This window comes from Mastigoproctus giganteus, chromosome 14 (genome assembly GCF_048544385.1).
Source record: "Mastigoproctus giganteus isolate SK-2022 chromosome 14, ASM4854438v1, whole genome shotgun sequence".
Taxonomy (NCBI): Eukaryota; Metazoa; Arthropoda; class Arachnida; order Uropygi; family Thelyphonidae; genus Mastigoproctus; species Mastigoproctus giganteus.
This window is the reverse complement of record NC_143588.1, coordinates 72859552-72875305: the sequence shown is the minus strand read 5'-3', so window position 1 is coordinate 72875305 and position 15754 is coordinate 72859552. Positions and strand designations below refer to the sequence as shown.

General features: G+C 38.8%; 1 protein-coding gene across 1 annotated transcript in view; it reads left to right on the top strand.

Moving 5' to 3' along the window:
• LOC150075238 (uncharacterized) overlaps positions 1-15415 on the top strand; it is a 75552-nt gene extending 60137 nt beyond the window's left edge. Inside the window, exons 10-11 of the mRNA XM_090388409.1 lie at positions 504-548; positions 15329-15415. Of these exons, the coding sequence (XP_090244535.1) occupies positions 504-548; positions 15329-15415 (132 nt within the window). The remainder of the gene's footprint in view (positions 1-503; positions 549-15328) is intronic.
• The last annotated feature ends 339 nt before the right edge of the window (positions 15416-15754 follow it).

The following is a 15754-nucleotide window of genomic DNA, read 5'->3' as shown; positions in this document are numbered from 1 at the left end:
CTAATTAAGCACTTGCATTATGGGGGTTATACTCATGGTTACTTCATTCATGGTCCCCCATTGTGAAGGTACAAGCAGAGGATCTGCTTGTACCTTCACCGAAATTAGGTCCACTTGACTTGAGTGTTACCCAAATGTCAGTTCTATCAGCGTTTTAGACTCCCAGGTAGCAAGCCACCAGCTTGACATACCCGAGATTTGACAGCCTCAGAGACCAATATATGTGCTTTTATTTACCTTGACTTTTTGGTTGACACAGATTTATCATAACTGAAAAATTTAACATTGGTACTTTGCTACCAATAAATTTGTTTTCAATTAATTTTTCTACTTTGCATTGTGATGAATTTATAAAGTATACTTGTCAGGTTTGTCAGGTTTTGTGATTAGAATTTTAGGTGAAAAAAAAAAAAAAAAAAGAGTTGTTTATAATTTTAAGACTTATTAATAATGAATTTTATTTTAGTTTATGTTGATATTTTCTTATTGTTTATTTTTTACAGGTAATAATAACTCCACATGTTTCAGCATTATCTAAGCCTGAGGAGGTACTTTTTACATTTGTTTTCTTAATTTTTATGTTTTACCCACAAGAAAGTGCAGCCTTGTATAAAGTGCATCAATATTCCTTAAATTTCAAATTATCTATTAGAGTGACATCAATGCCAGTTTTAGTATTCCTCACGTATTTACTGCAGATGTTTGAGTACTGTTTCCATTCTGTATCATTTATTATATTGGAATTGAAGCATAGCTATACAAAAATAAACTAGCTTTTTACTTTTTTTTTTTTGGGAAATTTATGCAAGGTGCAGCTGCTTGTGGGCATGTAGCTTAAAAGAGCAGCATCCTTCTTCCATCCATTTGTTAAAGCATGCTGTAAAAACATATTACACTGCAACAAGTTGCTTGGTGGCATGACACTCAGTGTTTCCCATACTGATGTCATTGTTACTTCCTGTAGTGATGCAGATGGCCTTGTGATGTTGAAGAAATCTGTTACCCAGGTGAATATTGGCTTTATTAAGGCAGTGAGACACCCTGATTTGCTACCAAAAGTGATGACTGCACTAAGATACAAAGTTAGAAAAATAAATAAATACTACTACCATTATGCCTAGAGAATTGCACTGAACAGGTGAGAAATGCTAAAACCTTTCCAAGTTTCAAACTTATTTCCATGTGTTTGCCACATTTACTTTACTCTTAAGTCGTGTGCAGAGATAGATTTGTATTTCAGCAACGCCTACAACAGTTAAAAGTTGCTTTGAAATAGTACCATAGATAAGGTTACATTTGACTTGTATGAAGGTGACAAATGTGATTTCTTTGCAAAACATCAGCATCTCAATTGATACAGAAACAGGAGCTAAATTCTGCATTTATGTTGTGTGCAAAATTAAAAAAAAAAAAAAAAAAAAAAAAAACACTGCTTTGCAGTGTAGTGTGTTTGTTAAAAATGGTATTGTTGTAGCACCTCTTTTGGATTTCTGATTTATCTAGTAAAACTGTTTACTGATGGTAGTATTATCAACTTCCAAACATCAGCATAAAATCCAAATGGAATGGACAAATTCCATTCCATTTAGATTTCCAAACGTCAGCATAATACAGACCCCATATTTCTTTCAGCAGGATAATATCTCATGCTATAATGCCAGTGCTATTCAAGAATGGCTTATGGATATGAATGTACAGTTGTTGGAACAACCAGACAACCAGTGCAGATTCCCAATTTGAACTCTGAGCTTAACTGGAGGGGCTCACATCTGGTGAGTATGGGCTCGGCACACCCAGGGTTCTCTCTCTCTCTCTCTCAGGGGTAACTCAAATTTTTTTTCTTTTTTTTTTTTCTTTCTTGGCTAGTGCAGCAAAAGCCTCAGGCTTCCTTGCACCTTATGGCTAATTATAATAGATGTTATGCTCATGTTTGGAAGTTCCTTTAATATAACTGGCCAATAATAAATTTTCCTAAATAAATCTTTATTGCGATAAATAATGATGAACAACAGTGTTGGTGCATGCTACAGAGTTCTTAAAATTAGGGTCACCATGGCTAGATGTGCAACATTGACATGGGTGATTAAAATATTCAAAGTTCCCAAGTCCAAATTACTTCTTGATACAATGCCAACAGTATTGAACGGCACACACACTGTGCTGTGCACTAACTTGTGTCAGCTGATTCCAATACAAGAGTTACACAAGCAGACACAGTAAGTATTTTAGTGAGTGTTTTCATTTTAAACAGACTAAGTAAGGCAGTGCAGTTCATTTCAGATGCATTCAGTTATTTTTTTTTTTGTTATTAATAGAAGTAAAATGGAAATAGTTAATAATAATATCATTACCTCAAACATAATATTCATTCACTCTTATGTAATACTTTACTTAATTACATTAATCACAACAGAAGTGCATGTTATATTTCGACTGTTATTAAAATCCAAAAGAAATCAGTAAACTGATTTAAAAAAAAAAAAAAAAACTTAACTTTCATATGCACACTGCTTAAAGAACATTTATTTTCTGTGCATCTGTCACATTGCCCATTCATCCTACCACTCAGCACAAGACAACAAACATAATATCCAGGGCCAGATAATAAATTTTAAAATAGTCCTTTTATTTGTTGAAAGTGGAGGCCAGAAGTTCAACTCTAGCAGGGAGCTAAATGATTTTGTAATAACTGAGAGCAAAGGGAGGAGAAATTGAACATAAAGGCACCTGGGGTGGGTGGGATCTATCCAGTTATATTAAAGAAGGCAGCAAAGGAAGTAAGCAAACCCTTAGCCATAATTATGAAAGTTACCTTGGACTCGGGGGGGGGGATTCCCATGGACTGGAGATGTGCAAATATGTCCCCAATTCACAAGAGGAGGATCAAAGGACAAAATGAGTAATTATAGACCTGTTAGTTTAACTTCTGTTCCAGGGAAAATAATGGAGTCACTGGTTAAAGAAGCACTGCAGGATCATCTATGCAAAAAAATAATTTTGATGTCATATACTTGGATTTCAGGAAAGCATTTGATACTGTTGCACATGGAAAACTGCTGTACAAATTGGAGCAGTATTGCATTAAGGGCAAGTTGCTGCTGTGGATAAAGGGAAGGTTAAGTGGGAGAAGACAGAGTGGTAATCAATGGACACTGCTCTTCGTGGACTAATGGTATTAGTGGAGTCCCCCAGGATTTCGTGCTGAGCCCCTTGTCGTTTTCTGTATTTATCAATGATATGAAGATTTATTATTATTATTAAACCTGTTTATTATTATAGCAAGTGATTGCTTTCACCCCTTTTACACAGCCGACCGGCTAGAAGGGTTTGCAAATATGCAAGAATGGCAATATTTACAGAAGTGCAAGTCATTTACAGTATTATTTACAGAATGTAATTATCAACAACTTTAGAAGAGGAAATTATTCACAGTACCATTTACAAGTAGATGTCCAACAGCTATTTTATATTTTGGTCATTCCTTCCTATTTATAAAGTTCAAGTTCCTAGCTTTTTGTAGTTCAAGCTTCTTCTTCATACTTTTATAGTTCAAGCAAGCTGTAAGCTTCAGAGAGGCTCTTCACTCTGTACTGCTTGCCTTCACAGTATCTATTTCCAATGTATTGAAAAGGGGGACTGCGTTGTTCGGAAAGAAGTTCTTCAGACAGCACAGGTTGGATAGTGTAGAATGCAACGGGAAGTAGGGATTGTCATTACTGCATCCAGCATGTGGAGTAGCGATAACTCTGTGAAGACTGGGGGAGTCAATCACACCAGTTAGCATCTGAGACAGAAGAAGAATATTCCTGGATGCAATGTGAACTCTTTAGGGAGTGATATTTAAGTTGGCATATAAAACAGCCCTGGAGATGGTGAATGCACTGCCTGTGACTCTGTTCATCCATCGCATTACGCAGTACTCGACTGCCAGGAATCTGTTTATGTACGAGGTCGGTGCAGAAGACCAGATTGGTGATGCATATAGTGCGATTGGTTGTAGGCACCGCTGGACGCATCCTCCGACTACATCAACGTGGAGTAACCCCGTCAGCTCTTGTCGAATTGCCCACATCGCCAAAAAAAGTCTTAGTTTTCATGGTCGAAAAATGGTCTTGAAAAGTGAGGCCCTCGTCCCAAGTCAAGCCGAGGTCGGTGTGAGACTTTGCTTTCCTTATCTGCACTCCATTGTGATAGGCTGTGATGTCATTTTTGATTCTCTTTTTTGTAAATGTGATTTGGGCTGATTTATATATGTTTAGCTCCAGACCTATCTGCAGTAGATAGATCAGGACGGCGGCTCGCTGATTTATCAGGTGGGTTTGTTCAGGGTCATTTGATTTTATATGTAATCTGAGGTCATCTGCATATGATGAGAAATCAGTGTACCTTGCAAGGAAAGGTTCAAGAGCCGCAGCGAACCATAAACCGGACAGGACACTTCCCTGTGGTACTCCCCGCGTTATAACACGCTCCTGTTTGAAGGATTTATGGCTGATGATGAGTTGTCTTGGTGTAAGGATGAGGTTGATGGCTTTTAGCAGGCTTCCTGTAATGCCAAAGTATTTTTCCAGGATGTAGATGAGAGCGAGAATTGAGAGCTTATCATAAGCAGATGAAATATCAAGGAAAATGACGTCCAACTGAGACTTACTGTTGAGAGCAGTTTGAATTTTAAACAGGGTGTCTAGTAAGTTTGTATATATAGATCTTTTGGGGATCACAGTATGCAGATGTTTGGGTCTATGAGAGAAGCATTGTTCGATCAGTGCTGATAAGATAGTTTTCTCAAAAACTTTTAATAGAGTGCAGCCCACCGAGATCGGTCTGAAGTCCTTAGGTTCCTTAGGGTTTCTTCTTTTGGCTATGGGTTGTACTCTGTAGTGATTTCATATTGTCGGGATTGATCCGGAATTTAATATCTGATTAAAGATTGACAGAAGAGGCTCCACAATGAAGGCACTGCACACTTTAACCATGAATAGAGGAAAACCGTCAGGACCAATTGTAGTTTTATTGGAAAGTCTATTGATGGTATTTATAAGGTGTTGCTTTGTTAGAGATATAGTTGAAAGGGGCTGTCTGGAGTGTTTGAGGAAATCGCCCAGTTTTGGAGTTTTTGGGTCTTATGGCACCTCGTTGAAAGTCAAATATACCCATTCCTGAAATACCTTCTCTTCCATATGGAAAACTTTGTTGCATTTGGATGCAATACATTTGGAGTGATTTATTCTGTTGAGTACCAGCTGCCGGATTGCTTTTCTTTTGTATTTAAGGAAGATTGCCCGCTCTTTCATGTACATCTGGTAGTCAGCTGAGTATTGAAACTTTTTCCATTTTCTGATAGTTTTTTGTTTCCTCTTGAATGCTTCTCTGACTTCAGCATTGGATCTGTCAGATAATTTTATTTGCTTGGATGCTCCTTGGGGGGCAATTTCAACTAGCTGGTTAGCAAGGCTAGATATTGCAGTGTCCATTGGTTCTTGCTGTAGATCCTTCCAGTTTATTTCTGTGAGACGTGCCAAGATGATCTCTGGGTTTAAGTATTTGTTGGAGTATACTGTTTTGGTCAGCACTTCATTCCCGACTGCTTCGCCAGCATTTGAGTTGTTAGTAACGTTGAACTCAAACGTGATGGGAGAGTGATCAGAAGGGAAGCTGTAATGTTCAGTGGTCAGATTAAGGTGCGGGAGATTGTGGAATAACTGGTCCAGTATCTGGTTTCCCCTGGTAGGAGGTGTGGTTTGATGAACTAAGCCAAATGTACCAACAACTGTTCTGAGATCTTTAGTGGCTTCATCATGTCTAGGCATAGGCATGTAATGAAGGGTGGGGTATTGGGGGCTAGGTTGGCTGCTATCCATGCTTGTAGTTCACTCCGGGAATCTTCTGTATGATCGGGGGGTAGGTACACCAGACAAATTTGTAGTAGTATGGTATCCTTTCTAAATGTGGCACATAGGGCCTCGAAGTTATCTGATTTGGTCACCTGAAATCTCAATTTTTTAAATCTAGATGAATACAGCAATGCAACACCTCCACTGCGTCTGTTATCCCTGGAGTTATGGAGGCCAAGATAATCGAGAGGCTGGCCTATTACATCCAGTTGCCTTCCGTGAGATAACCAGGTTTCGGTCAAGCAGATGAACTGATATTCAGATAGCACCATGATTGTTTGTAGAGGATGTAGTTTATTGCTGATACTGCGTACGTTTTGGTAGAAGCATTTAAGGGGAAGTATTGGGACAAGTTGGCATGGGGTTGACATTGGTTGCTATCCCTCTGTTGTATTCGATCTCATGCGGTAGGGTGAGGAAGAGGTCCGTTCTTTGTACATTTTCCCGGTGGCCAGGTGCTAGTGTCCAGTACTTTTAGTTCATCATTTTTGTCACAAGTAATAATGAATGAAGCATAGGAGGGATATCTTGTTTTCACAGCGACCTCAATCCCTATTTGCTCCTCAAAGAACTTAGATATATTGGCACTGGTTGTTGAAGGCCTGAGTCTCGATATGAAGATTTTAGATTTTGTTTGGATGGATGTTACATTGTATATTGTCTCCAGTATGTTCGATTGGTCGACTGGTATGGCTTTGTTGGGCCATGCTGGGGTTGTTCCTTGAATGGGACTAGCCATCTGGGTAACCGTTCTATTTACAGAGCTATATTGGTGAAAAGTTGGATCATTGGCCAATAATGTCACTTCCAAAGGGGATTTAGGTCGCAGTTGTAAGAGTGGCTGCTGGGAGACAATATTGGCATAAGTGGGTTTTTTATTGGTGTCACAACTTATGCTTGAGTGTAGGCACGAGGTATTTTGGTTAGCCAATTTTGACGGGAGAGTAACCATCTGTGCGTTGGTAGGTTGTTTCGGTGCATATGGTTCTATGTTGGGGCAGTGATTCATATCTATACAGGGTTGGTTTGCTGGTAACGCAGTACTAGCAACAGTTGTCTCTGCTCTGCGTCTGGATTTGTAATGTTCAGGAAGTAGTTTTTTGTACTTTCCATAATTTCAGGGCATGTCTGTTCTCTGCAGGGATCACCTTCCAGCAATACTGTTTTTGCTTCAGCTGGGAAGGTAGTCCTGAGGCGAGTATCATGCTCATTCTTTGCTTCTTTAGGATAGATAGCAGGGCCAGCTCGTAAGTATTCAGGTGTCTGGTTACCTGGTCTGTTAATATCTTGTAGCTGTGCTAGGACGGTGTCCAGTTTCTTATCTATTACTTTCTGACTGGCAATTAGTTTCATGTTTTGTTCTCTTAGTTCGTGATTTTCCTTTTGGGTTACCTGGAGAGTTTTGAAAATGGAGAGAAGGAGTTCTTCAAGCGAGTCTTCCTGTTTCCGTATGTCGTGGGCTAGTTGGTTGTGATTCGCTTCGTTTTTATTTTCTCTATGAGATTCATTACAGCTCCCTTCCATAATGTGGTCCAAAATGTTACTAATATCCTGGGGGTCGTCACTTGTTTTCTTATGTTCACATTGTTCCAGGCTTGTATCACAGCCTACAATTTGAGCTAAGGAATAATTTAGTTTCTCGTCCTGCTCGGTTGCCGTGTGGATGCTAGCAGGCTGTGGGGAGGGGTCTTCATTTTCAGAGTCACTAGTGTTTATGATACATGATGGCGCTTCAGTTGTTTTATAGTTAGGCAGGATATTCCCGTCGTCCTTAATTTCATTCTGAGTAAGATCAGGGCTTTTATTTGTGATGGACAGGCCAGGTTGATGGATTTCTGCCATGGCGGCTAAAGAGCAGCAGTTCTGTGGGCTTTCTAATAGCTCTACGCCATCACTTGTTAGTAGCGCTACACCCCCTTCGGATTGGGTAGTTGCCTTACCAAATGATGCACGCTGTGGTGGATGGCGATAAGCGAGAGTCGGGCTTTGATTTGGTTGTTGAACTGAAAGCTGTTGGGGAAGGGCTCACCTGCCCATTCGCCAACCTTTTCCGGCAGCAGTATGCAGTAAATTTCGCGCAAGTCACACTTGATAGTTTTTTCAGGCTTAGGTGAGAAAGGTCGAAGCAGCTCTGACAAATTAGGCATTTGCATTTGGAGCATTTTATATATTCTCCTTTGTTTTTATGAAGAATTGCTTTTTTGCATAATTTGCAGGTATCCATGATTGTAGGAAAAGGTGCTCCTTCCATGATATAGCAAAATGAATGAAAGGGTAAACTTGCTCCAATTCGGAACTCTACAGGTGTTTCGTAATCCCAGCAATATGGGAAATAATGAACCCACTAAGCCTAACTGTCAACAATGTGTGTGCGACTACAGCAAAATGTAAGCATTAGCAGAATGCTAAGCCTAAAGGGATTAGGTAGATGACGAGAGAGTACAGACAAGATAACCCTCGTAATAACAAAATTTTCTCACCCACGTAATCCTCTTGCAAAGTTCTTTGAGCTGGTACACTTTTCCGGTGGAAGAAAACACTTTAAACACATTAAAATAACATTATCTTGGACATTATCAGGGTTAATGTCCAAGTTTGCAGATGATATGAAGGATGGCAGTAGTGATAGTACACTACTGCAACAGGATCTAGAAAAGTTGAGCAGATGGGCTGAGAGGTGGCAATTTAAGATTGACAAGTGTAAAGTACTGCACATGGGTAGCAGTAACACCAGAGTAATGTACCAACTGTGTGGTACTACACTCAGGGTAGTGTAGAATGTAGAGGACCTGGGGGTAATAGGGCAGTCAGATATGAAGTTTTCCGAGCAGTGCAGACTGGCTGCAAGAGTAACTCATGTCTTGTCAGTGATATACAGGAATTTTGCTACCAGGGATAAGGAGGTGATTGTCCCCTTGTATAAGGCAATGGTCAGGCCATACCTTGAGTACCACATACAGGTGTGGAGGCCACATTTTAGGAAGGATGTAGAGTTGCTTGAGTGAGTACAGAGAAGGGCAACAAGACTGGTGAGAGGAACAAAGGGATATGCTCTTATGAAAAAAGGCTTAAGTTCTGCAAATTGTAGCCTGTGGAGACTAGGCACCTGTGAGGTGATCTAATTGAAGTGTATGAGGCCTTGAATGGTTTGAGCAAGATCAATGCTGATGGGATTTTTCCTTTTGCCCAGATTACTTACCTGAGGGGACAAATTGAAAGTGAGGAAAGACAGTTGTAGAATAGATGTGCGGAAATTTGCCTTTAGCCGGGGGGGGGGTTGATAGTTGGAACAAATTTACATCTGTCGTGGTGGAGGTTGACAACTTAAATAAGTTCAAGCCAGATCAAGACAAGCATTTGGAGTGAATGAATGGGTGAAATGGGAAGATTTATTTCATTTTTTTCTTTTTATTTGGCTAATGCTATATAATCTTGCTTTCTTACATCATATGGCTCTACTAATGTTAATTTCATTTACCTCAATATTAGTATTGACAAATGATGAAAGAAAGCAACTTATACAGCATCAGCGAAAAAAGAAATCCTCTATGATAATACTTGCAATATCACCTGTCCATCCCCCTCTACCAGTTTTTCTAGTTTTTCCTTGAATTTCTTCAAACTATCTACTTCTGCAACACCAGATGGAAATTTGTTCCTACAATCAGCCACCTGTAGGCTGAAGGAAAATCTCTACACATCTATCCAGCAACCATGCTTTCTCAATATGAATTTATGCCCTCTTGCATGTAGTCTGTGCAAGAGGCAGAATGCCATGACCATGGAGCTTACTCAAACCATTCAAAGCCCTAAACACCTCAATCAGATCTTGCAGGGGTCTAGTCTCCATATGCTGCAGTTTTCAGAACAAGCTGTTCCCTGGTAAGAGCACCCTTTTCTTCCCCTTTGCTAATCTTGTTGCTCTTTTCCCCATTCCAACAAGTCTGGAGGCCTCATTTTAAGAACAATGTAGTACTCAAGGTGCAGCCTAACCATTGCCTTGTACAATACAATAATCATTTCCTTATTCCTATATCGTTGACAAGACCCCCATGAGCTCCCCTGATAGCCTGTCTGCACTGCTAAGAGAACTTCATAACTGACTGCACAATTATCTCTGAAATCTTTATTTTTCACTACACTGAATATTACCACACAGTTGATATGTTAATTTGAAATTATTGCTACCCATATGCAGTACCTTGCATTTGTCAATGTTAAACTTAAATTTCCATTTCTCTACCCATGTACCCAATTTTTCTACATCTTGTTGCAGTAGCCTACCTTTATTACTGTCATTAACCACCCTTCCAACATTTATATCAACCACAAACTTAGACATTAAGCCTGACATTACTTCATCAATATTAATAAATATAGAAAACAATGGACCCAGAATCGATCCCTGAGGAACTGTACTAATAACAGAAGACCAAGAAGAGCAGTGCCCATTGATACCAACTCTTCTTTTTCTTCTCCCACTCGACCATCCCTTTATTTTTATCAAAAACTTGTCCCCAATGCCACACAGCTCCAATTTTTACAGCAGTCTTATCTGGAACAATGCCAAAACCATTTCTGAAATGCAAGTATATTATGCTAATATTTATTTATTTATTTTTTTTTTTTTGCATCCAGTTCCCTTGCTATCCAATCATATTGGTCAGACAATATTGCCCCTAAACAAATCCACACTGTGATTGCAGTATGACTGTACACCTGTGTAGATGGTCCTGCATTACTTTAAGTAGTAACTCAATAACATTTCCTGAAGCAGAAGTTAATGTCTGAAATTACTCATCTCAGCCTTTGATCCTTCTTTGTGAATTGGGAATACATTTGCACATCTCCACTTCATAGGAACCTTCCCTGAATCCAAGGATGCTCTCATAATTATGACTAAAATTTGTTCACCTATTTTGCTGCCTCCCTTAATATAATTTGATAGATCCCATCAACTGTTATTAGTGGAGTTCCCCAGGGTTCAGTGCTGGGCCCATTGTTGTTTTCAATATTTATTGATGAAGGTATATCAGGCGTAATGTCCAAGTTTGCAGATGATACAAAGGTTGGCAGAGTAGTTAACAACAGCCATCAGGGTGAGCTACTGCAACAATGAAAATTGGGTTGATGAGCTGAGAAATGGCAGTTGAAGTTTAATGCTGACAAATGCAAGGTACTGCATGTGAATAGCAGTAACCCCTGAGTAACTTATCAACTCTGTGGTACTACACTCAGGATAATGGAGAACTGGAGTAATTGTGCAATCAGACATGACATTCCGAGCAGTGCAGACATGATGCCAGGATACACAGAAACTTTGCTAGTATGGATAAGGAGGTGATTATCCCTTTGTACAAGGCCATGGTTAGGCCACATCTAGAATATTGTATACAGGTCTGGAAGCCTCACTTTAGGAAGGATGTAGATCTGCTGGAACAGGTGCAGAGAAGGGCAACCAGATTGGTGAAGGGAACAAAAAGGTGCCCCTACTTAGAAAGGCTTCAAGTTCTGCAAATTGCAGCATCTTAAGACCAGACACCTGCAGAGAGATCTGATTGATGTGTTTAAAGCCTTGAATGGATTGAATATGTCAACACAATAGCCTTAACTGCTGATGCACCACAAAACTCCTAACAACCAACCATGGATTGAATAAGCTGAATATTAATAGTATTCTTCCACTTGTTGGGATAACACACACGAGGGGGCATAAATTCAAGTTGAGGAAGGATGGTTGCAAGATATGTGTGCAGACATTTACCTTCAACAATCAACCAGTGGGTGGTTAATTGTTGTGGAAGTGGATGGGTTGAATAAATTCAAGGAGGAACTAGACAAATTCTTGGAGGGTATGGACGGGTGATTTTTCTTTTTTTTTTTTTTTGTGCTGATGCTATATAGGCTCACTTTCTTGCATCATTTGCCATTATCACTACTACCACTGGTGCCTCTTTGACATTAGCTTCAATGATTTCTATTCTGCTTTTCTCCCTGGTAGAACATGATACATTTCTGGCATCCTCATTAATAAAAAATTCTCCAGGTGTTAATGTAGATGCAAAATACCTATTCAGTTCGTCAGAAATCAGGATCATCAATGCTTAAACCATTCATATCTAGTGGAGCAGTGTGATTATTCATCCCCCTTCTATTGTGTATATAAGTAAACAAGTCTTCCTGCTTTTCTTTGCATTCTTTTCCAAAGACTTCTCATAATCTGCCTTTTCTTGCCTAACCTCTGTTGTGACTTGATTGAAGACTAGTTTATATCTTCTATATCATGTGATACTTTATATGCATCCCATGTATTTTTCTTTTCTGCCACAAGACTTATTATAACTGACATCCAAATGGATGTCAGCTACTGTTCAAGGTCTAGTCCTTGAACAGTATCTCCTTGGTGTGAAATGCTTAGTAGCTACTCTCATTACTTTCCTGAATGCATGCTGTTTGGTAACATCAGATGGTCCCTCTGTATATAATTGAAAAACTGTCTGAGACCATTATCATCAACCTTTACAAAAGCACTTCCCTTAGCCCTTACAGTAGTTATATCTTTAAGTAAATCCCACATCAATACACTGTAATCATTGCCACTTAATGGGTCTTTTACCTGCAGCTTCTTAATGCACAATGAGTTATCACTGCTGATAACGAGATCAACAGTATTAATTTCTTTTGTTGCCTCTCTAACATGCTGGGGTAGAAAACAGAAATCCAATGAATCCACAAAATTCTTGCTACTGTGTGAGTGATAAACCACAAGTTCTACTCAATGTTTCAAAAGTTAAAAAATTCTCTCTTAAACAGACATTCTTGATTTACTTGCCCACTCTTTACATCATTCAACCTATAGCATGATCATGCTCATTTTTGTTTTCCCAGTGCTAATGTCAAACCAAACTGACTGAAGAGTGCATTGGATATGCTGGCCTAGATCAGTTGGTAGAATTGCCACCAGGGTGGAAAAGACCAGGGTTTGAGTGCTGTTGATGATGTGAGGAATTTTTTTTCAACCTTTTTCACAACGTAAACTCTTGGCAACTCGGATTTTTTGTCCAGCAAACAGTAAATTGACCACACAACATATGCAATTACAGACAGTATATATATATATATATACACTGAGCAATATGGCCGTAGTCGCTGATGCTCCTAAAACCCTAAACAACCTTTGCTCTTATGCGATTCTTAACTAAGAGCATCACTCCTTGCTCTTCCCCTCCTGTCCTTTCTGTACACATCATACTCCCATATTAAAATTCTGCATCCCTACTGCCTGGGTAACACCATGTTTCTGATATCTCTTCAATGTTTTCATATTTGATGATTTAACCAGTACTTAAAATTCAACAAATTTATTCGCTATGCTCCTGGCATTATGGTACACAAGCATACATGTACCTGTTTTCACTCTTAGTAATTCTAACATCCCATTATTTGCTTGTTCCATGAGGATCACACAGCAGGCCTTCTATTCCCAATGTCTTCCTTACCAGGCTGCTGCACGTTGCTGTAGAAGCAATGCAAGGATCACTTGAACCTCTGTCTGCAGCTGCTGTTAATCTGTATCCCCCTGAGCTAGCAGTTTTCTTACCAATCTAACACTGCCTTGATAGCATCAGCAAATATTCTTACACCCCTTTTATTTAAGTGTATCCTATCCCTATAAAAAGTCCTGTTAATAAGCACAGACCATATGGTGAAAAATTCTACCCCACATGCCTTGTGCAGTCTAAGGCTAAAGTGATTGACAATGCTCTCCTGTACTTCGTCCCATCATGTCTGAGGCGCCTCCGTAGCCATGTGGGAAGGAGCAGCAGTGCGTGACACACGCTTCTTGATTAGACCGGGGTTCGATCCCATCACCACCAAATACGTAGGATGCGGAAAGGTCAGGGAATTACCACCGCATATTCCCAGAGCAATATGGCCTTAGTTGCTAATGCTCCTAAAAACCAAATAACAAACAAACCATGTCTGGCCAGAATTGTACACACTTTCAATTTCAGTCCTTTTTCTCAACATTGTCCTCTACTTGTTGAGGAAATCCTCAGCTCTCCTACTCTTTATATCATTGGTACCAACATGTACAACATCACCTTTTCTGCTCTTAAATAGATAAGAGCTGCTGTACTATGTTTTTAACTTTTACCCCAGACTAACAAACCTAAGTCATTTTCCAACAAAGCATGTAAAAATTCTGACTGTAGAATCACCAATAACAGCTACCTCCTAATGGAAGAACCCAGTCTGCTGTGGAAGATTTGTCCTGTGTTGCACAAGTGTAGTTTCCAGCACCTTTTAAATTTCTTTGAGGGTATCAACCCTGTGCTTCAAACAATCCATCTGAATGCTGATTTGGTGCCTAAGTCTCCCCCTAAGGCAACAATTGGAACAACAAATGTATCTGATTTGCAAGTGAACTACTATCACCAGTTCTTTCTCTCTCTCTCTCTCCCCCAAGCTAAAGCATTCCTGCTACTTTGAGATTTTTGCCTAGCTGCTCTTATTTGAGGAATGATTCTAGTCTATATTTAATTTAAAATTGCCATACAGACTGAGTATAACAACACCCACTATTACCTGATTCTGTTACACAGTTATGTGCTAATGCTATTAAGTTTTAAATAATGCTGTCTTCCTAATATTTTACCTTTATCTAAAAACAAAAATGTGCCAACCTACATGATTAGAGCCTTCTATCTTCTTATTTACTACAATTACCACTACAGTACACCAAAAGTACTGAGATTATGAATTATGATATATGCTATATATATATATATATACACACACATTTTTTTTTGTTATTTTGTTTTTTTTTTTTTTTTTAGGAGCATTAGCAACTAAGGCCATATTGCTCCGGGGATATGCGGTGGTCATTCCCTGACCTTTCCGCATCCTCCGTATTTGGTGGGCACAGGCTCGAACCCCGGTCTAATCAAGAAGCGTGTGCTATGCAGGTGCCAATATTATATATTCACTGAAATCACTGATACAAAGGCTCTACAAATATTAAGTCATAACTTACTAAAGCCTAGCTAAACTTAAAAATAAGCTACTGCATGTGATTAGGATTATTAAAACTATTGAAGATAGTTTAGTATGTTAATTAAGTAAAAAGATGGCAAAGTTTTTCTAAATGAATAGATTTCCAGGAGCTCAAAATTCTTTAACTGCCCAGTTCATAACCTCAAACTTTATAATATTCCTGCTTTCTACTGGTACATTTTTTTTTATAGGGTATTTTAAATTTTCATTAAAAAAAATTATGCCTCCTCTACCATTTCAGGTCACACTCCATAGAAATTCCTTCATTGATAATTAAAAACAAGTTGTACAATACTCATTAATTCTGCACCCTTAGTCACAGTTATAAACAAGGATAGTCCTTTTTAAATTTTAAATTCTGTCATATCTTTAAACAGGTTGCTGAAGTTTTTGTGGACAATTTTAAGCTGTTTAGTGCTGGGAAGAGTATTTCTAATGCTGTAAACTGGAAGACTGGTTACTGATGTCTTTTATATAAAAGAGATTTTGAAATTAATGTAATTTTTTGACAATTCATTAAAAAAAAATAAAAATAAACTACTGTAAAGTTACATATATTAACTGTTTAATTTCAGAAAGTTGATTTTTAAAGGATATTTGGAAGGAAGTATTCAATTAGCACCTGTAGTGCAGAGGGGTAAAGCATCTATTTACTTTAAGGAAAATAGATGCTTTAGCCCTTCACTTCACACAAACACTTCACTGTATAAATTGTGTACATTTAATGTTATGCTGGGGCTAATGAAACTTCTCAAATGATATATTTCATCTGTAATAATCTTGTACCTACATACATCTGTGCC